Source organism: Zosterops lateralis (genome assembly GCF_965231275.1).
Source record: "Zosterops lateralis genome assembly, chromosome: 5".
NCBI classification, from domain to species: Eukaryota; Metazoa; Chordata; class Aves; order Passeriformes; family Zosteropidae; genus Zosterops; species Zosterops lateralis.
In genome coordinates this window covers 48,683,097-48,705,190 of record NC_139766.1, presented here as the reverse complement: position 1 = coordinate 48,705,190, position 22,094 = coordinate 48,683,097, and the positions used below count along the sequence as shown (strand labels likewise).

The window sequence follows — 22,094 nt, the reverse complement described above, 5'->3', positions numbered from 1 at the left end:
TTTGTCTGTATTGTCCATAGAGGAATTTTGAAGCTAATGCTTTCAATACATGTGCTTCAGATACAGGAGTTTGGGAAATAGGAAAGTAAAAGCCTTTTAAGCTTGGTTTGGTCTGACTGCAGCTTATATTATGGTACATTTAACAAACACAGGACCTTTGCAAAGTGTTTATCAACAATTGGTTTAGGTCAGGTGCCACACTGAGGTTTGTGATATGCATACTTTCAAAGGCTTCAGTGCACAGCACAGCAGGACTGAGATGGGTCAAGCACCAGCTGTTCCTGGCCTCAGCAGGTAATATAGGGACAGATAGTCCTCAGGTCAAGTCAACAGATGTCTGCCTTCAATTCCATATAATTTTTTTGATTCTCTGCAAGAGACATACTTGATACACATATGTTTGTGACATAATTGTGTGACTGAAAGCATACTCCACTCATGCTCTAGATGATGCCAGTAGTGTGATCTTTAATGAAACTGGCGTCTTTTTTTCTCCTCTCTCTTATCTTTTTCTCTCCTTTCCACTCTGCTTTCTGCTCTGTTTTTCTCTCTTTTCTCTTCTGGTCACCTTGAAAGTATCATCTAGGTAGTGGTCACTGGAGTCCTCTCCTATTTTCTCTCTGTCTAGAAGCATTTTTGTTGGGAGTGCACCAAAGCATTTGTTAAGGATTTGAAACTTCAGTCGCGTGAAAACAGTTCAGTTTCAGAAGGATGCAATACTTTCTCAAAGAAAGCATTACTTGTATTGTAAGGTGTTTCTTCACCTGTTGAATCCTGTTGCTGCAGGAGTTTGTGGGGTAGAGCAGAAGTTACATTTCCTCATGTAGGACATTCAGAAAAGCAGGTAGAAAAGTTACAGCCCACATACATTACTACAGTGGGATGCACAGAGTGTGGGACAGCCTCTCCTCAGTACTGCACTTGTAAGGATAACACAGAGATACTTGAACATCCCCAGATGCCATCACACCATGGGAGCATTATGCCAGATGCTGCATTCCTGGGCATTAGCTGGGCTGCAGACCTGGCTGCATGAGTGCTCTTGGCTCATGGCAAATGTGAGGTGCATTAGCTGAAACACCTTTCATATTATCTTACAGATGGTGGGTTGAGCTTCAGGTTCCTGCTGGCCAGTGCTGCCCCTGCTCTGGGTGTGTGGGAGAGCAGTGCCTGCCTCAGTGTGAGGTACTGCGAGCTCAGGATGGCAGCACTCCCACTGAGTGTAAGCCAGTGCCTCCCCAAAATCATTCCTCACGCCAGACACAGTGTTAACAGCCATGGTGTTAAGACAATACAGGATTTCAAACTGGAATAACTAGTAACATTTAGCTAACCTTTGACTTGCTTAGCTGCTATGGGGATGTGCCAAACCTTCCCCACCTCCAAAAACATTTTTCACTTGTCTCTATATTTCCTCAGGGAAGGGGAGTTTTGAACTATTTCCTTTGCCTTCTTTAAAGCTGTTTCTGTTTTAGTCTCACCTACATCAGACATCTTTGCAATATTCCTGGGTTGTAGATGTAAGCTAATTTTGTTTTGCTTATAGTGAGATTCTTTAGGTTTATTTCCCCACATCAACTGCTTCTCCAGTTGCGGCAGCAAAGATTCCTGTTCTCAAAAATCAATTTGCACTGTGGTCCCCATATGCCTGTCTGGAAAGAGAAGAAAAAGCCTTGCTCTTGCTGCCTTTCTTTGTTTCCCACTAGAGAATACAGGCAGCAATTAGTGGTCTTGGAACTCTTATTTTCTTGGGAAACAGAAGAAGATTGACATTGGATCCACTCAGGTTATGAAGTAGGATTTAACTTCAGTTTTATAAATCTTCAAAAGAATTTGTGTCATCTTAGGTGGCTGCTTCCTCCTGTGTCTCCAAGGGTGGTTGTATTCTAAAGAGTCACAAAATCCAGTGTTCTATCACAGAGAAATGGGCAAAACCTAGCATAGAAAGCACTGTATCCAGCAACCACTGGCAGTTCTGTGCTCCCAGACATTAGCATCTGCTGAAGACCTCAAAGTTGTGTTTTCAGCTAGATTGTCTTGTGATACATGGACATTTCCCTTCCTTTTTTTCCCCATGGGGCTCTGCAGCCTCGGCCAGACTCGGAGGAAGCACCACTGCTTTGATCTGCCATTGAATAGGTGGTACTTCTGTCAGGCAGTCCATGGCAAAGGGGCCATTGGCTGCTGCACAGATGTCCTAGACCAAATCCTGCACATCCTGGTGCTCTAGGATTGGTCCACATCAGGAGAGGAAACATGCTGGGGGAAATGTACTTTTTTCTGCAAGCATCTCTCAAATTCTAGTTTTTTGTTAGTTAACCTTTTCCTAGGGTACCCTTGGTGACTCATTGCTCCCTAATTTCTCCCTTTGTTATTTGACCTGCTGTTCCACACACTGAGTAAACTTGACCTAGGATTTCACTCTAGAGCTCTTTTGAATATGCTGCTCTACCTGAATTGAGCTGAGGACCAGAGAAATTGCTCTGTTCAAAAGCAGTGACAGAGAGCACAAATGATAAAAATGCTGATAATGTTATTTAAATGCCTTTGCAATTTTTGAAAGGTATTGGGTTGTTGCTTTTCTTTAGATGCTTTACCCCTTCTTTAAAAAAGCTTTCAGTGACTTTGGGGAGCTGCTTTTTTAGAGAACAAAAAAAATTGTATTTTTTAACATGGAATTCGTACACTTGGCCTTTGAACCACTTAGTCAGATGCAGACAGTGGAATCTGGCACCAAGGATAATCTTCTCCTGATATGGATATGGGGGGAATGGCAACGAGAGAGGAATGCAGTGATAGCTTAATATTTAACTATTTCAGCACTGCTACAAACTACAGTGAAGTACAGAGGAATCTTGTCTAGTTATAAGTCTCTAACAGATAGAACAACTTCTCAATAAGTATGTGAATTTCTGCTATCATTGGGATCTGGATGATAAGCACTAAAAGCATAAACTTGAAGCATAATACTAGATATCAGCATAGCAAGAACAAACCCCCTTATCTGTAATAAAAGACAGTTCAGCAGTTTTTCTTCTTAGCCCTTAGTGGAGCTGAAAAGATTGGAGTTAGGAAATGTTTCTCATAACAGCTATTAAAAATGTAAAGATTGGATTAAAACTGAATTCTTTCTTTTCTTCATTTCAGTGACTGCTAAGTCCTTAGTGCTGTAAGTGCAGTTTTGTGGTCCTTGAAGCTGTTGAAAAAAGGGAAATAATAAAAGCAAAGAAATAGGGAGTTTGTTATTCCTTGATATCATTAGAGTAGCATTATTTTACACAACATCTTTTCATTTGTCTTCACTGTTCTGGCACCTTTTAAAATGTATTTGTCTCTATATTTAAGCATTTACGATAAGTGCTTTGTTCCTGTTGGTACTCTGGAGTTCAGTCATGAAATCTAGGAATCTTACAAGTCTCACCCTCAATCAGTCTTCCAGCAGGTTTTGTCCCCAGATGTGATATGCAAGCTTCTGTACACTCCTTGTTTTAGCTGTGTTTCCCTGGAACTCAGCTGACACTCTGCACCTCTTGAATGGATGTTCATACAAAAGCAGGCAGGTCACTTTGCAGAAAACCTTCTGCAAAGATAAATACCAAGATGCTTGATTTCAGTAAAACTTAGCCTTGTAACTGCCCAAGAAATGTGAGATTGGACTTCAGAGTGGTGGCATACTGACACTGTTGTGTAAATAGTGCTGGAGAGGGTAGCACAGTCCATGAAAGCACTTCCTGAAATAATTCTTATTGCAGAATTTGATTCTGTAGAGTTTTAAGAAACGTATTGTGGACACTGTGGGTGTCTGAACAAAAGGGTGAAATGTACCTCTCTGTTGCCCCTTCTTTTTAGCTCAGCATACATCAAAATCTTCCCTTGAGGAAAACAGGATTTATTCTTGTTTTCTCAGTCTGACTGACCTCTGGACTACCCTTACTTTTAGCTGTTTTCTACTAGTTGTGTGTGAGATCTCATCACTTGTGGGAATTTTTTTGCAAGTGGGATTTAACAGCTTTCTGTTGTAACTATTCAGTCAAAAAATCTTTGTTCTTTTTTGTTGTTGCTTTTAGCAAATGGGGAGCTTAGTCATGATTACTGTGTGGAGTGGAATTGTACTTACAGTGCAAAACCAGTTTTTTCTGTAAGCCAGAGAGTGGCGTTATTAATGGTAATAACAATTACTAATCACATGGAGTTGCACTCCATATTTTGGGTTTGTAACACCAAAACAGCAATTATTCAGTTTATTGCAAACAAGCTGATATATATATATACCTGTACTTTCTTATACTGCCAATATCAGCAATTAGCAAGTAAATCAAAAAAGCTCTATTGTTTTCCCAAAGGTTAAAAAATCCAAAAATAAATCGCTCTTATTTAATATTTAATAATCTCAGTTATTTAATATTTTCCCCCAGATTTGTGCATCTGTGAGAAAGTTAGCTCATGAACTTTGAGAATATGGTAGTGTTGATGTATTGGCTCACACAAAGCTTATAAAATTCTCCCAAGTAAAAGAAGCCAAGTTTCTATTTAACAAGCTTTATCAAACCATTGAAGTTAAGTGAAAAGTACACTGATACACTATAAAGTACACAGAAAGAGATTGGAAAACTTGCAGAAAATAATTGTACCAAATACTTTCTCCCACAATCGCCACTCAACGTGTTGGTTGTCGTGGCAAAAAGGAGTGTTGATTTGGGTCATATTTAGAGTCCTGCATCTCTTATGGTAACCCTTGTTTCAAACTGAGTGCTCATTCCTGTAATTAGGTCCAAGCACGGAAGTGACTGAATTGAAGCACTGCAACACATTCTTCCAGAAGTTCATAAAGTGTTTGGAAAAGACTGTCAGGGAATTTTCTGAAAAACTACTTTTGCAGCACTTTAATTATAGGCAGATACATCAACTTGAATTTGGAGAATTCTTGTGTTTGTATGCAGATGTAAATCAGGTTTGTAGAAAACATTAGTGCATTAGAAATGGTACTTGAAGAAGTAAACTGAAATAGTTTACAAGATAAGTTCCTAATATTTTTTGCAGTATTTTCCATAAACCAGGACTATGACGGACTGGGAGGAGGATGCACAGGACATTAAAACTGTGGCCCCCGAGTATCCTAAAAACCTTAGAGCTTTCCTTCATGCTCTTTGCCACAGTGCTGATTTAGAACCTTGTAATAACCTGCCTGTGAACCTGTGGTCTGAGCCTTTGGTGCCTGCTGTGCTGTGCTCAGCAGTTCTGAAGCAAATTGCTGACTTGTTCTCTGTAGCATAGAAAACAAACAGTGTCTTCTTCCCTTGGCACAGTCTGAGGTGTGGAAAGGCAAGGTGGTGCTCCCTGGGTGTGCAGCATAGATGTGCTTGTTCAACTGCCCCACCTACAAATTCAGCGTGAACAATGGATTTATATGCCTGAATATAAAATTTGTGCATAGCTGTACTGCAAGGCAATTATTGGCCTAGGTTGTGTGGACTGTGCACATTTGTAAGGTTTCTTTCATGTTAAATCTCAAGGTTTTTAATCATATAAGCAAAACAGCCCAGGTGAAACAAAGCAGCAAAAATGCTATTTACAATCAAGGTATCTTTAAAAATTAACAGTCCTCTAATACCCAAGTCAGCCTTAAGTCTGAAGCTGTTTTGAGCATTATTATCCTAGACTGCAAATGGACATAATCTAAAATCTGCAAAGGATTAAAAACAAAACAAAAAAGGGAGTCTTAATGATTCAAATAATGACTTATATTTAGGAGTTCATTGGTTTCCTACAGATGCTGAGCTTTTTAACCGTTTGTTTTTGTTGTATAATATTTTTATTTAAGACCTCTAGCCTAGAATAGTACTTTAAAAATACATTAGAGTTTGCTTATTTTGTCCTAATTTCAATTTTTTTTTTTTTTCTGTCTTCTGGCTTTACAGGAGCTCTTGCAGCAGTGCTATTTTCATGTTGACCTAGTGCAAAAGAAGTTCCTTCATAACCTTTGATTTGATTTTCTGAAAACAACAATCCCTTCAGTTATCTTCATTCTTCATGTTCTCACTTGTTCTATAGAGACATTAATAGTTATTTTAGCACTGCAAATGGAAAAACATGTCAAGTTTTTAATAGATAAGACCCTTACAAATACCTTACGTGTCAGAGGTGCCTATAAAATCTGAGGACATGTCTGAAACACATTACTACTGTTTTGAATTATGCATTAGACCTGCCTCTAAAGGAGGAATTTTCCAATACAGCTTTATTTGGTACAATCTCTTTGTCTCTGGCTGACAGTTGTCCATCAGGCAAGAAATCTGTGTGAAATTTACAGTGACTAGCACAGCATCTTCAGAAATATGTGGGAATCTTTGTAGCCACCTGACTTTGGCAGCCATCACTCCAATGAAGACTTCATAAATTTCGGTTGTCCTGGATGCTGAATGGCTAATAACCTCTGGCCTCTTAATCACTGAGAGCTGTTCTTTCTCCTTGCAGCTGGGAACGGCAGCTGAAGGACAGGCTGTGCTGGAAAGCAAAAAGTATAATTACAGTTGAATTCCAGTTTCCACTAGAGCTCCTCCTTCTCAACTCCCAGTACAACCCTGATAATTGTTTTGGGAGCTCTAATCCTTTGCAGATAGATTGATGTACTTTCAGCGGTATTTCAAAGGTTAAGTGCCTCTTCCAAGTACTGCTGCCTCCTGGTGATGTTCTCCTATAAACATCTGTGGAAGGGTTGAGTGAGGACTTTCATGTGACTTTATTTTATTGAGAAACCACTATCTCTGAAAATGCATTTGGAGAGGAATAGTGTGCTTCGAGGTTAAAGCTTTGCCCCCTGGTTAAAAAGGAGCTTTCATTCAAAGGGCCTTTAGGAGATTTGGAATCACCTTTTACAGTGCTTAGGCAAATGTTACTACACAAATCGTAAATCATGTAGGCATAAAGTTTATGAGTCTTCATGTCGAATATAATTAAATATATTGAAATCCCCAGGAAAAGCACAATGCCCAGAGCTGCTCTTCTGGTTTTTGTTAGAGATAAAGCTAGTTAGAGACCTACTTCCTTATCTCATTCATTTTTTCTCACAGTTCCACGCCAGCCTGGAGTGAGCAATAATCTGTTTGAAATACTTGAAATTGAAAGAGGGATTACAGCTGATGAATTTGAAGCAAATGATGACCCAGGTAAAGACCATGTCTGCTATTGAGACCTAGGGTTTATGTTTATGAGTTTTTGAGATTTCTTGGGGGTTTATACATTTTTTAGGACTCGTACATCTTATGCCCATCTTTTAAACTATGCTTTATAAAACCATGTGAAACCAACCCTTTGCCTATGTGAACCTTACAGTTTTATTTCCTAAATCATTCAGCACAAATGTAGCATGAATTGTTAATAATACAAGGATCCTTTTTATTGTTTTAGTATTTTTGCAGATTCTTTTCCTAGGGCTCCTTCTACATTTAATTTTCATACTTGCTAGTGTCAGCCACATGGGAAATTGAAAACCAAAACAATCTGAATCACTTCTGGGGTTTTTTGTGACCTCTGGCTCTGTTCTGCCAGGTGTGCTTGTGCACAGCTGTGATTTTGACAGTGGACTGTGTGGATGGCTCAAGGACAAAGATGATGACTTGCACTGGGAACCAGTAAGAGATCTGTCAGGTGAGTGGTTTGTGTAGAATCAGATCCTGCAGCTGAAGAACCTCCCAGGCTTGAGGCTGATGACAGTTCCTGCTTGAGGACAAATTACACAGCTTCTGTTCCCTTAAGTTCTGGGGTGTATTGCACACTGATGCCTCTTCTGTGTACAAAAAGCAAAATTGAGGATTCCCAGTGTGAAAGAGCAATTGAAAATTTACACTTTTATCACAGCTGACATCTAGTCTGAAGGACTAGTAAATGTAGTCAGCAAAAGTTTGTCTTAAAGGAATCTGAAAAAAATTGTGGACTAAAGAAAAACTTTTAATTTATGGTGAAGCAAACCTTATTTTTCAAACTACCATGTATACATAATTATTTCCCTATCACTAGCAAAATTATGGAAAGTACTGGAAATAGGCTTTGTTTTGCTGCCAGATATAATGTTCTAGTTTAACCTCTCAGATTGCTATAATGGAGTAGAATTCGATGAAATCAATCTGTATATTGAAAAAATGTTAAGCAAATGGAAGGCAGACAAGTTAAATGCTGGAACACAGAGCTTCTGAAAATGGGATTATTTGGGATGGTAAAAAGTGGCATTACACCAAACATTAGAGGGGAGTGTGTAGTAGCTGCTTGCAGGGCAGGAGAGGAAGGAACAACCCTTCCCTGTCTCCCTCCTCTGCTGTCCCAGGAAGTGGGATGTGTTTTGTCTCCTGTTGATTTTGGTGTGGCACTGAGAGATTGCTGCCCTTGCCTGCCTACCCTTCCCCCAGCAGTGCCTGCCCCACGGTGCTGGGGATTAGACACACATCCCTGGCTCCCCGTAATGATGGGATTACTGCATCCCCAAGGAGCAGCCTTTGAAGTGCACAAAGCTCACATTATGCAAGGAGGGCAGCCTGCGGAAGGAAAGAACCGCTCTCAGGCGGGACACTGGTGCAGGTTAAGATGAGGGAGGGTGAGGACACTGAGAGCCATTTTCCTCATGCACCACCCTGTCAGAGCTGTCTGGCCTCATGCTGCCACTGATGGGGCAGTCATTTGGCACCACAGCAGGTCACCTGGCACCTTTTCCAGGCTGTTTGGCTGGCTCAGTGCAAGTGCTGTCCTCCCTGCCCGGGCAGGGGTCCCCCCACACAGGCTGCTCTAGTCCTTCAAGAGCTCCTTGTGACACTTGAAAAGCCTTGGGAATGACTGGGAGAGCAGAGCTCATTCCTCCTGCAGATGAGAAAACAGGCAGCTGTCTCCTGCCCGCAGAGTGGCATTTAGAAAAAATGGATTTTTAAATTTGTTGTTTCAAAAAACGTATGAATTATGTATAATTGTTTTTTAAGTTAGTAATTCAAAGCATATTAATTATCTGTACTCAGAAATTGTATTAATACATACTAAATTCCAGAACTATGATTTATAAGAACTATGATTTTTAATTAGCTCTTTTTTTGTCACACTTTTCCCCTGCAGTGCTTCCCAGTAATCAGAGACAAGCTCAGCTTTTTATTTCCTGTGTATATTCTGCTGCTGTTGACATAACCTGTTAAAACTAGTCCCTTGAAGTCACCCACCCACCCCTGCCAGTCTGGAATACCTTGTTGAAAGGATTTATTTTCACAGCTTGTTCCTGACTGCTTGCTTTCACCTTGCAAAGTTTGCTATGTATTGGTTTATCAGAATCTGCATTTGGAAAGGTGCTGTGCTGAAGCATTATAAGCTTATCTTGCATGCAGAAAATGCTGATTTGAGGAGACCTTTTCCTGCAGGGGCTTGCTTACAGATATGTTTGCTTTGTGCTTAGCTAAATCTGTTGCCTATTGATTGGATTCTGCCACAGTAACTATCTGAAAACGATGCAGTTAATAAGTCAGGACTTTCATAGTGGTATAATTGTATCTTCAGCAAACAGGTACAGTTATTTAAACTCTATTATGCTTATTTTATCAATTAATGACCTTGCTGCAAAAGCAGTGCATTTAAAAAAAAAAAAAAAAAAAATCCCTGAGAAAATACCCACCAAAAGGCTTTAACAGATCCTTGGACAAATGGATCCCACTTCATGGCTAAATGCTGATCTAGGGGCCCAGACAGCAGTATAATACTTTGCTTTGTGAAATCTTATTTAGACCAAAGAACTTAAAAACTTTCATAGAAGTAGTGAATTGGAGACCAGGTTGACTTTCCTTTTTAAGTGTGTGGCAAGCCCTTGTACATTGTAATTAAGTCTTACAGCTTTTGAGGGAAATCATTGTGACTTTCAAAGAGGAGCTTTCAAAAAATAATGCTCTGTTTGAGTACTAGCAGGGAGACAATTGAAAAATATTTTTCTGTCCTGTTTAACTGTGTATGTCAACAATATTACAAACTCTCAATATTTCTCAATGTTTTGTTTTAACTAAGAACCCTAAAAATGCCACTTTCTTAATTAACTTAAAGTAGAGGTGGCGTTTTTTAATTAAAAAAATATGTAAAATCCGATCACCTAAAGAAAAAATATTCTTAGATTCAGTATAAGATAAGGTTTAATGAAAAAAGCTTTAATGAAAAGTACAAACAACTCATATAGATCTGGGTTTCCTCCAAGATGTGAAATCTCATTGAGTGTCAGTGTGAAAGGTGCCTTTTTTCTTTTTAGGTTTAATGGATGTTGCCATACCTGAGATCCATAGCTTCTCATATTCTGAGTGTTTTCTGGAAGGCACCTTTACTTCATACATGACAAGAGATAAAAATAGGGTTTTGAATTAAGTATGTATGTTCACTGACAACTTCCTACTGTTAGAATTTGGGGTTAACAGCCATGTGGAAATCATTACTGCTTCTTGCTTTTTCTATCTAACCGAGATTAAGAGTTTAAATTACAGTTAAATAAAAGAGGCTATCAGGGTTGCAAATGGATATGCTTTGAGACTTAGCCCGTTAACACAGCTCCCAAACAAAAGGAAAGGGACAGAGCCATAGCTCAATCACATGATATCATTTATTCTGGTCTCCATTATCTATCCAACAGCAAAATATTTCAGCTTAAAAGGGGAATAAATTTGCACAGTAGCTTTAACATCACTGTGTGTTTAAAATCATGCAGTGACCAAGTGGTTGTCAGAAATGATGAAATACATGAGGTTTTAGGTTTTGAGAGGGATATTGTTTACTTTGTCAAAAAAAAAAAAAAAAAAAAAATCAGATGGGCAACGCCCAGCCTGGTACTAATGTATAGAGAAGAGCAGCACTGTAAATCTTACCCTGTAGGAGGCAGATGCACTAGTTCTGGTTCTGTATGCCTTATTTTACACTCTCTGGATCTTGTGGACCCCTTTATTTTCAATAACTCTTGTGCATTTGGTCCTGCAACCTAGTAGTGTCAAAAAAACCAAACTCCCCCAACTAACTGCTTTTTCCACTGCAGGGGGACAGTACCTCACCATCTCTGATCCCAAGGGCAAAGAAGGAGGAGCAGCACATCTTATCCTGCCATTGGGCTACATGGCTCAGGCTGGAGATCTGTGCCTGTCCTTTAGGCATAAGGTGCCCGGGCTGCATTCTGGTGCTCTCCAAGTCTTTGTAAGGAAAAATGGTGCTCACGGCCCAGCTGTGTGGGGAAGAAACGGTGGCCATGGCTGGAGACACACACACATAACTTTACGAGGACTAGGCATCAAGAGTGTAAGTACTGATGATTGTGTTGCTTTTTGGAGTTTTGCAAGAAAAGCTGAAGACACTTAAATGGAGCAGTGTTCATCTTCTGGGTTCAGTTTCTCTCTGTTTTACTACTTTGATCTCTGCCAATGGAATCACAAGAGAGATGATTGTGCATTTTTTAAAATGACTTGTATGCACAAAAAAAAAAAAAAAAAAGAAAAAAAAAAAGAAAAGAAATCCCAGCTACAGAAATGGACTCATAGTACAGGCTACTGTGTCATTTCCTGAGCTACCTGGTACAACCCATTTTAAAGGAATCACCACCTAGGAAAGAACAGCCCTATGGACAAGAGGCATACTCTATAGATATTTTTAAAAAAAAAGCCTGTATCAAGATTTCGCATGAGTTATGCTTTGAATAATACAGTGCCATGAAATAGGAAGAACCATCCCCTGTGGATTAATAACTGGCTAAATCAGGAGAAAGATACTGAAAATAAGTAATTTTTGTTAATGCAAGGAGATTACATGTGCAGTCACACTTGGTTTTATGGCAATTAGCATCCCTGCAGATGATTAGGCCAAGGAGGTGAATGATGACGTAACAGTGCCCGTAACACAAAATGGTTTAGTGCAATCAAAAGAAGCGGCCTGAAGTGCCATGGAGAATCTTTCAATACCTGGAAATTTTAGAAACACTGTGTGATTAACTGGTATCAAAAGCTCTGTGTTATTCTCCAACCTCTGAAGGTAGTTTTTATTTCAGATCTGAAGCAGTGACTTGGGTATTTCAGGGGCTATTTTACTCTGGCTTAAATACGAGGAGCTCTTAAAAGCTCACATATGATAATGTTCATGATAGGAGCAGGCTAAAAGACATACAGTGTCTAGCTCTAAAATTAATATTAAGGCTGTAATTACTACAGATAAATTTCTAGAAAATTTACCTCAGCAACAGTAGCAAAGACACCTGACTTTGTTAGCTGTAAATGAATGTCAGACTCAGACTGAGGATATTTTTAACAGATGAACAATACATCTGCTATATTCTTACCTTTCTTTTCCCTAAATTTATCACTTCTGGCAGTCCCCCGTAGCACTGTCCCTTGACTCTCCTGACCCCCTGTAGTTGCATGGGCTGCCATCCATCACACCACAAACAGGAGCTGCCTCATCACACTTTTTAATGAATTATCTCTGTGTAATTATTTTTTTTTTAATCCCCCATTCAAGTTGTTCCATTTCTCTTTCTAGGTTATTTTCAGAGGTGAGAGAGGGAAAGGAAGAACTGGGGATATTGGACTAGATGATGTGGTCTTGAGGAGAGGACGCTGCTCTGAAGAGCATTAGCCAAGACAATGGACCAGCAGTCATCTCCTCTTGCCCTTGTTCCTTGCAGTTCCTACCAAACTTTGAAACAGAACTGCATACAAAAGAAGAAAAAGTGGGAGAGCAACAACTTCTTAGTGGTCTGCTAAGTGCAATCTCATGGAAATTTCACTTAAATACATGGAGAGCACCTCCCAGGATTGAGGAAATCAAATCTCAGGCTGGTTCTTTTTATTAATCCGTACCCCATAATCATATTTTGTATGTAATTACTTTGTTCCCTGTTAAGTCTGGTGAGTTCTCACAGAAAAAGCACTTGTGAAAAAGGGAGAATTAGTTACAAATGGTAGCAAAAAAAGCTCCATCTCAAAGTTTCAGTATTAACTGACAGCCATTATCATGCCAAAGTGCCATCTTTCATTGGTTAATTTGTGTGAGTCACATTGGATTGGTGACAGCCTGGACCTGAACTTTGGCTTACTGCCACTGACCTTTGAAGAAAGGTTCTTCATATATGAAATAGCATTTGTTTTTGTTGTTGCATCTGTATTAACCAAAACCAGGTATAGAGAGTAGGCATTGCATCCTGTAATATTGCTACTGCTGTGTTTTTTGTATATGTGTATGGTTAACATATTTATGTTTTTTAGTATTTACAGGCTGTAGTTGCAGGGTAATTGGCAGCTGTACTTTCTTTATGTACAAGACAGGAGTTCAGCATCATCTTCAATACTGCTGGTCATGCCAAATTATCAAAGTCAGTTAATGGTGCTCATTGAAAAATGCTGGTGCAGTTTTTCATGTTGTAATGTCCTGAAGGCAAAACACCAAACGCTCACCTGATGAAAATGGCATCTGAAAATGCTGTACAAGTTTTGCATCGAGCTCACAAGCCAGCCCTAAAGGGCTCTCAATCCTGCAAGAAGCTACTGGTTCAGCTGAAGACTAAGCAGCCAGGAAAAGATGAACTTGGCTCTTGTAAGGTTGAGCCTGTTGACACTGCTAGGAAGGATCCCTTCCCACAGATGGCACAAGCCTACACACAAGGAAAAAGGGCAGCTGCATTAACACTGTACAAAGAATTCAGACGGTGAAATGCCTTGAGTGGTCTTTGTCAAATGTCCATACTCCACCCAATCTTCTGTATATAATAAACATTTTATTCTTTAGAACTAGAACAACTATTATTTCTGGTGGGAACTAAGTATTTATCAAAAGTTTGGACTAATTTTATAGTTACATATCATGCATGTGCTGTGCAGTTTTCCAGGGAACTCTTCTGTTTGGTTTGGAATTTTTTAAGTGGGCATCATCATCACGGCTAGCAATTCTAAAATAGACAAAGTATTTGTAACATATAAGAAAATTACAAGAGATTGACAAAATGTTGTTAGTGGTGCAGCCTTAAAGCTAAAAAAAAAAAAAAAATCTCAGTTCTTTTGAATACTTAAATACAGTGTAATATAAATGTCAGCTGCATAGCATGTTCAGTCTTGTACAAAGTTCACAGATACAAATTTGCAACATCATTAAAGGTCATATTCCAAATCACTGTTCCTGACAAAGTACCAATCTGAAAATATTTTTTCCCATTCACCCCCTAGGACAAAGCATAGTGTGTAGAGCAGAAACATATGTGACCAAACAGAGAGTCTCCTGCAAAACTGTATCAGCAAACATTTTGAAAAGGAAAAAAGCAATGTGTTTGTAAACATTAAATTTTAAAGTATTTTGCTTTGAATGTGATTATGATCTATTTTATTATACGTTACTTTGTGATATGTCAGAAATATCTGTGAATAGTTGAAATACCTTGTCCTTATTTTAAAGTAATCAGTAAAAGAGACTGTTAATTGCTACTAATTGGGAATCTTGTTTTCATTTTTAGATTGAAAGTCACAATTTTCATTGCAGTGAAATGAAACAAAAGATGACAATCCCAGAGAGAAATAGCTCTTATTACCTGTTTTAAAAACCAAAATACATTTCACTGTAATATGAAGACAGCACTGTATTTATTATTCAGAAGGAAGAAGGCAATTTTCAACTTAACTTTAAGAGAAGTCTCACAGGTAATTTAAGAGTTTCTGCAATATTAGATGTCCATTTTACAAGAAGGAGCAGCCACCTCACTATTGTTCCTCACTGTGATTCAAGCGGCACAAACTGCTGTTAGATGCCAAGGAATATAAGACTAACACATTTTAGTCTGGCTCATCATATTACTACAGCTTGCTGAGATTAAGATTCCCCAGTTAAAATGGAACTCCTGTTGATGCAAGACTGTCAGAGTTTTTTGCCATTTTACAAATGGTCTCTAGAACCCAGGATCTGAATTAATTCAGAAGGTAGACAGCAATGCATACTCAGGTGATGGGGGGGATTCAGGTCTCTGTTTTATCATTGTATTTCATTGCCACAGTAACACATGGACTTGTAAAGCCTTGTGACAGCTGCAGGAAAAGACAGGAGTGCAGCAGTGGTTTTGAGCTCTGGGGGAGCTGTTGTGGCTCTAGGTCACTCACTTCCAAAGCTGGTTGTGCTGTGACTCTGGGTGTTGCCTCCTCTCCATCTTTCAGATAGACAAGGTGAGGTCACTCAGGGGTTCTGGTTGTAAGGATCCTTCTCCAGTTCTTGCTCTCCAGGTGCTTTTCAAGCAGCTCCCTCCAGTCACACACCTCAGCCAGGACTGCCCTTTCCATATGAGCCTCAAGAAAGGGAGGCCTTGAAAATATGGCCTGAGGTCTTCCTATGAAGCAGATTATAGTTTTGGATTTAGTAAATAGGTAATGGAAATTCCCACTTAGAGACTTAAGCAAGCACAAGAAATTACGCTAAATTAATATGAAAATACTTACCTAATGTTTAGCCTCTTGCCAGTTTATAATTAAATGTTCTTAAAAGATGTGTTCAACTCTTTCCCCCAAAGAGACTGAAAATAAGATTCTTTATAAATGACAGGTACTGGGACCAGTGGCAGTGTGCCAATTTATGAATTTGCTGATATCAAAATCAGCAGAATGGAGGGGACCAAGACACGATTTTTGGTTCTCAATTCCATTCTATATAGTGCTCTCATCTCTCATCAGAGCCATGTCACTAAATCACTAGTGAGTGCTTTTAGTGAAGCCAATTCATTCTGAAGAAAAGCTTCCCTAGGTTTCCTTCAATAAATCTCCTGAGACTTGGAGGTCAACATTGGTTTTTACCATAGTTGGAGATTACAATAACTGCCCTCGTAAGACTCAAATAGTCATAAGAAGACAACCCTGAATGGAAGAACATTTATGACAGCAACCTCCATCATCCTGCTCTGTTCTGCTGGAGAAAAACTGCCACAGTAGCAGCTGCCTTTAACCTGTGTGCTCTATATATATCCCATTAGAGGTTATTTCTCCTTAAAAATGAAGCACAGTATTTATCTGAAGATAGATTTATATCTATTCACAGTATTTATAGAAAGATAGCTTGCTCCAAAGTCTCTTGATTTTAGCAATGCATTGTCACACTCACCTTGAAAGTTTTCAATTTGCCTTTAAAAATTTGCAAGAAAGTATAGATGTCTTTAAAATTTTAATTGTGAATATTACAGAGTTATTAATTAGCAAGTGAGGTCCAGTTAAATAGGATGCAAACTTCTGTTTTTATAGATCTATCTCTCAAACACCCAAATTATTGAAGTTTTTCTGGTGATTAAAACACTTTCTTACCTGCTGTTTTATCCTGACATCCTGTAGTCACACAGCGGTTTATGACTTCAGATTTTCCACATCAGTTAAAAACAAAAGAAGAGGTTGAACAATGGCATTGGTGTAAACCTGCAACTTCAGAAAGAAATGCAAAACATTTTAGTGGTAAGTTTCAGTAATGATTTGAAAGATCACTGCATTAACTTTGAAAGCTTGAGGAGATTCCTTTGTCAGACCTCACCTACTACATCAAGCAGACCTAGTGACACATGAGGAAATGTATTTGGAATGCCTGTAGTGCTGCATTTGTCTAAAATGCCAGCAGACCAAAACCATCAGGGAGCATAAAGACAAGTTTTCAATGGTCCAGACTGAACCAGAGCCACATAAGTTTTCAGGATTGTAAGTCCAAAATGAATCAAATCACATTCTAGGGGCTCTGCTCTTATCAATTCTCCTTGTATGCTTGTGTGACCTCTTCCAAACCTGTATTTGGTGTTTGAGCAAGGGAGCCAAGATCCATCTGGTACATAGGGTAAGGATGCTTCTCTCTGTGACACAGCCAAATCCTGCTTTCCTCTGACCACAAGTAACTACAGCACTTCCCCAGGAATTTTACCTTCTCTTCAGGCCAGGAATAGTCCTCTGTGACACTTTTCTCCCAGGTTTTAACTTGCCATGCATTTCAGCAGCCCATGTTCTTGTTTCAGACTCTTATAATGAATACTCTTGATACATTCATTTTGAGTTTGGCAAGCACCTGGAAAGACAAAATATAGTGTGTTCTCAGAGAATGATTTTACTGTATTTGTATGCAACACCAGTGCTAAAATTTGAGATTGACACTCTCATGGAATTTCAGGAAGACACCATCACTATTTTGATACCATGGTACCTCAGCAGAAATGGGATCACATTACCTTTTTGCTTGCCTTTTGCACTGCCCGTATTTTAGGTAAAAAATTATAGAAGTGAACTCAGCAGATTTTTTCCTCTATCAGAATGGCTCAATACAGAATTCTCTTATATGTGAAGCAGGATTACTGTGGCATGCATACACTCTTGTTCAGTACCAGCATCTTTGAACTGCAAAGAACAGAAAAAAAAAAAAAGCCTTCCAATGAAAATTGACTTTGGTTCTCACACCCCTGGGTTCAATTCTAGCACAAAAGCAAGAGCTCCTCGTTTGGGAGCTCATGCACTGCATGCCACCTCAGCTGGTGATGACACCACCAGAATCCTCAGCAAAGACCATCCTTATATCCAGCACAATATAAGTAGAGAACTAAATGCAAATAAGTAGTGAGCATTGCCAGTTGTTTTAAATTAGGAAAAGAACGACAAGAAATTTACTTTGATTTCCATCCCTCTGAAATTCTGAGTTGGCTCAAAGAATGTGATCTTCCTGGATCAGCTGGAGGACTGAAGTTGTTGGAGCCCTTCAAAGCTTCCATTTCCCAATGCTGAGTGTTCTCTCTCAAACATAGATGATTCTTCCTAATAGTCATGGGGATTTCTTCAGCCATTTGTGAATACACAAGGTTTGAAGCCACTGGAACTGCTCACTAGTAATAAAGTCCACAACTCTATGGTGCCTATCAATTTACACAGGAACCAAGAACCTGTATTGCATAGTTGGAGGAGTGATTTAACTGTGAGCAATTCAGTCACTCTCCTGTCATATGCCACTGAATCTATCCTGATTTTAAAGATATTATAGTTGGGTGAACTCTATTACTGAAGGTTGCCTCTTAGAACTGAGTGAGGTTTAATTACTCAAAAGGTACATCAGGCAGTTTTCTGGGGGTTAGCAGACCTTGGCATTCTGGCAGCTCATCTGTGTATTAGTAAACAGCTCTGGCACACTCATTATGAAATTCACTGTGAACTGCTCTGCCAGGTTTTTTTTTTGAGTAATTTGCTTTCAAAATAAAGATATGTGACAGGCTTGAAAAATATTACCTTAATACAAAACATAGGCAGAGAAAGTATGTGGTACATCAGGAATGCCTTCATCACCATATGGCCTTTGGTCAGATTACACTGGCAGCTAGAGAGCTGGATGAGAATTGTAAGGATTCAACTACAGCTTGGCCACAGAGCTCCAGCCCCCAGCCCCTCACACAAGTTCTTCATAACACTGTTCTTCATTTTTCCTTCAGCCATCCCCTCCCAGGGTACCACTTCATCCAAAGGGTGTGCTTGGCATCACAGCAAACACAAACCATGACTACCTCTCTCTGTGGCTGGCTGTGACTAGGTGGTCCCTAATGTTGGAACTCTCTTCATTTTTCCCTCTGGTTTTGCCAGAGGTATCAGCTAGGCTAAACAGACACTGAGAAAAGTCAAACTTTCGTGTGCCCTAACAAAGGTAAGGAGCTTTTCCTTCCCTGATATGGAAGTCTGCTGCCTCCCTAAAGAGAGACCGTCACCAGAGGAGACCCATTCTGTACCACCCATTCTGTACCACTTGCTGCTCCAACTGAAATCCCATTGTCTGCAGGTAACAAACCACTGCCCCCCTCCCCAAATAAGGCAATATCCTGAGCCTGCAGCAGACAGATTGGAAATGTGACACTTCAACAAGCAGCTATGCATGAAACTACAGGAGGCGCAAATGGGGAATGCAAGAAATCCTGGAATTTGCACTCAGCAGTATACAACTGCAAAACAACTGGACTCCATTTCTGGCCCTGAACTGACAGGCTTGTGAGTTTTCCAACAGCCAGTCTGCCTGGAACAGCCTGGGAACACAGCATCTCCAAGCATATGAGGCTGCCAACAGCAACTACAAGGTAATCCTGCAGCATGCAAAATATTATGTGAGGGGGATTTTCAAACCTTGCTATTAAAAATATCCTTGGAATGATGGCTCTGTCCTGACACTCAATACAGGCAACCCCTGCTTCATGTTTCAGTGGCAACAACTCCCTTTGGGGAAGGGAAACATCTTGCACTCATAAGGAAACTGCACAGACGTGCAGCAGGACAGGCACAGGCTGCTACAGTGGTCTCAAGCCTTGCCCACCAGCCTTTCAGTTGTCAGGGTCAGGCTGCTTGTGAGCTCCCTGAACACATTCAAGGAAGGAGTAAAAATTTTCTCTGTACACCTCTCCACACACTTTTTCATGCTGCTGTAAGAAAGGTGAGTAAACTCACCCCCATGACAGATAAGTGAGCAAACGTTTATACTGTGCTCCCCAATTAGGTAAGTGCCATTCACTTGAACTCCCAAATTCTCCTGCCACACACTGTCCTCTTGACCTCAGCCACAGAGACTCAGGTCAACCAGTCTAACCTGCAACAGCAGCTAGTTCAAAGCACTAACACAATTAAAAGCTTCTGCTATCCAGCATTTTTGAAGGGGAGAAACTTTATTAACAAGTCTTTGATTTCCAGAACCCTGGAACTTTTTCACCCATCCTTTTTTCACCACCAGAGTCAGGCAAGACATTAAAATGCTGCTCAGAGAAACGCATCTGACATTCTCTCCTGAAGGAACTGCTGGACAGGGCATCTCAAAGCTAAGAAACCCAAAACACGTTACAAAGGAACTTGGGCAGCCATGACACAAGCAAGTACATCAGACACTGATGAATTCAGCACAGTCTCTGAGATATTGGTATGTGATTTATCTGAGCCTCTAGTTAATTTTTAACAGGACCCTGTCCCTTGCCAAGCAGTTGTGAAACTCACTGCATGTTCTCCAGAAACAAACATCCAAGCAGTAGTTCAAAGTGGATGCTGTAAATGGAGTTTTTACTCAAAGTAAGAAATATTGTTTAAAACTCCTATTTCTCCTGTATCTGAAAATGAACAACCTCTTTTGCCCACATCAAAGCATTGAAATGCAACATCCCTCCCTTCTCTATCACATTCTACCATGCACCACAGCTGCTTTTCTTCCTACCTAGGTACAGCATGTCATTTCTATCTCATATACAGACCACTATAAGGGCTCCAGAGTACATTTTTCAATTAAACAAAGCTATCAACATTCGAAGACTTTAACACTGCATTTGCACCAACACAAACCAGGGCAGCATGAGGACAAGACAAAAGGAGAGCTCTTGCAGCCTCACATTTCGGGACACAACTACTTTGCTGCAGAGCTTCCAGTCTAGCCCACAGTGACATCAATCTATCAAAAGCTCTTCAACAGAGCCACCAGCAATTGTATAAACACTACACTTGAAATACTCTCACCTTACTCTCAGCCTCCTCAAGCTGCCTCTAGTTCCAGTCATTTGAACCCTTTGGGCTGGTGGAGAGGTTGTGCTGCTCACTACCAGCCCCAACTGAGGCTCTGACTCTTGGCAGGACCCAATCCTGCCACTACTTCCCCAGCTTCAGTGAGGGCTGGAGCCTCCAGGTGTGAACAGATTCAAACCAAGTCCCTCCAAATCACACTGGAAGAATTCCCATTTGCCTCTGAGCCTTACCAGCTGGGCAGTCCATGAAGCACAACCACCTGAATCTGCACAGCCCATCAGACCTGCACTGCCCACCCCACAGTGCCAGGGCAGCCCCAGGAGCTGAGGGTACACTGGACTGACAGCAGGTGAGTGGGCACTGGTGGTGCTTCTAAGCATGACCAAGTCTTTGATTAAGCAGCAAGCAGCCAGGGCTGTGAACTAAGAACTGGAGTGTTTCTTATCTTGCCCATGGGAAATGTGTCTGTGGGCTTTGGAGCTGCATGTCTCACCACAGCACACCATGTGGGGGTACAGCTTCCCACCTTCTGTATCTCTCAGCCCCCCCACACTTCCTTTTCCTCTTCCTCCTCTTCCTCACAAAGCTTTCAGGGTTTCTCCAACAGAATTTTACCCTCAAGTTTGTTCCAAGACCTCAACTATTTCTCTCCATCTTCCAACTCTCTGCTGCTGCTGTGGTCTTGAGTTTTTGATGAAAAACAGGCTATCAAAGCCTTTCTCCTCAGCTGCATACTTTTAAGTTTAGGCCTCCTCATCTACAAGGAACATTCAAGTTAGGTATCAAGCACTGCACCTGGCAGCGTTTTCCAGATCCTGCCCAAACAATAATAAAGTTTCTTTGCCTCAGGACTTGCTGAACCCAAACACTGTTTTCACTGGCACGAGAGGCCAATTTACTTCTCCAGATAAATATTAAGCAAACAGAATTTTTTTTAACTTTAGGAACAAAGAAGCTAGAACATTTTCCTGCAGCCACAGTCACACCCCTTGTGCTTGTAATGTTGAGCTATTTTTAAAAATTCATTCCTGTGGTATTTTCCTAATAGCCATAAAGCAGCAGGGCATTCTCTAAAACACCCTTTGCTATTATTACTCCTTCTATGCCTTCTGACTATGACCTTCCAAATTCAGATAGATTAGCCAGCTGTCAAAAGAAAAAAATTATTCTCTTTGTAGCCTTTCCTCTATTGCTTGTTTTCCCCAGGCAGCAGCTCAGATCTGGCAGGAAACCAATGCCGTAAGACTCCATCATATTTTTAAGAAGTCCATGTCCTGAATGTTGCAACTTGGGCCTTCTGCATACCAAAAAAAGAAAACAAAAACTTGTGTCTTTTGCCAGTGTTTTAACAAACAAGAAACAGTGAACCAAACCAAGGGAAGAACTGTTGCCCATCCATGCAATAACATTCTCAATACCCTACAAAAGTAAGATTAGTATTTTAAATTGACCAAGGGGCACCAACATCAGCCATTTACACAATCATTTCAACAATCATACTGTTTCCTTCATCCAGGAGATGACAGGTGAAATGAGTTTGTGACCTAGCTAGTAATTTTTTAAAAAGCACAGAATCCTTAGCAAATAATAATAATACAAACC

The 22,094-nt window shown here is 40.2% G+C and overlaps 1 protein-coding gene across 2 annotated transcripts in view; it reads left to right on the top strand.

The window, feature by feature from the left end:
• NPNT (nephronectin) overlaps positions 1-14,470 on the top strand; it is a 49,388-nt gene extending 34,918 nt beyond the window's left edge. For both annotated transcript variants that reach the window (XM_083861176.1, XM_083861177.1), the window contains 4 exons: positions 7,071-7,166; positions 7,549-7,647; positions 11,030-11,286; positions 12,517-14,470. In XM_083861176.1, the coding sequence (XP_083717302.1) occupies positions 7,071-7,166; positions 7,549-7,647; positions 11,030-11,286; positions 12,517-12,612 (548 nt within the window). In that variant the 3' untranslated portion in view covers positions 12,613-14,470. The remainder of the gene's footprint in view (positions 1-7,070; positions 7,167-7,548; positions 7,648-11,029; positions 11,287-12,516) is intronic.
• The last annotated feature ends 7,624 nt before the right edge of the window (positions 14,471-22,094 follow it).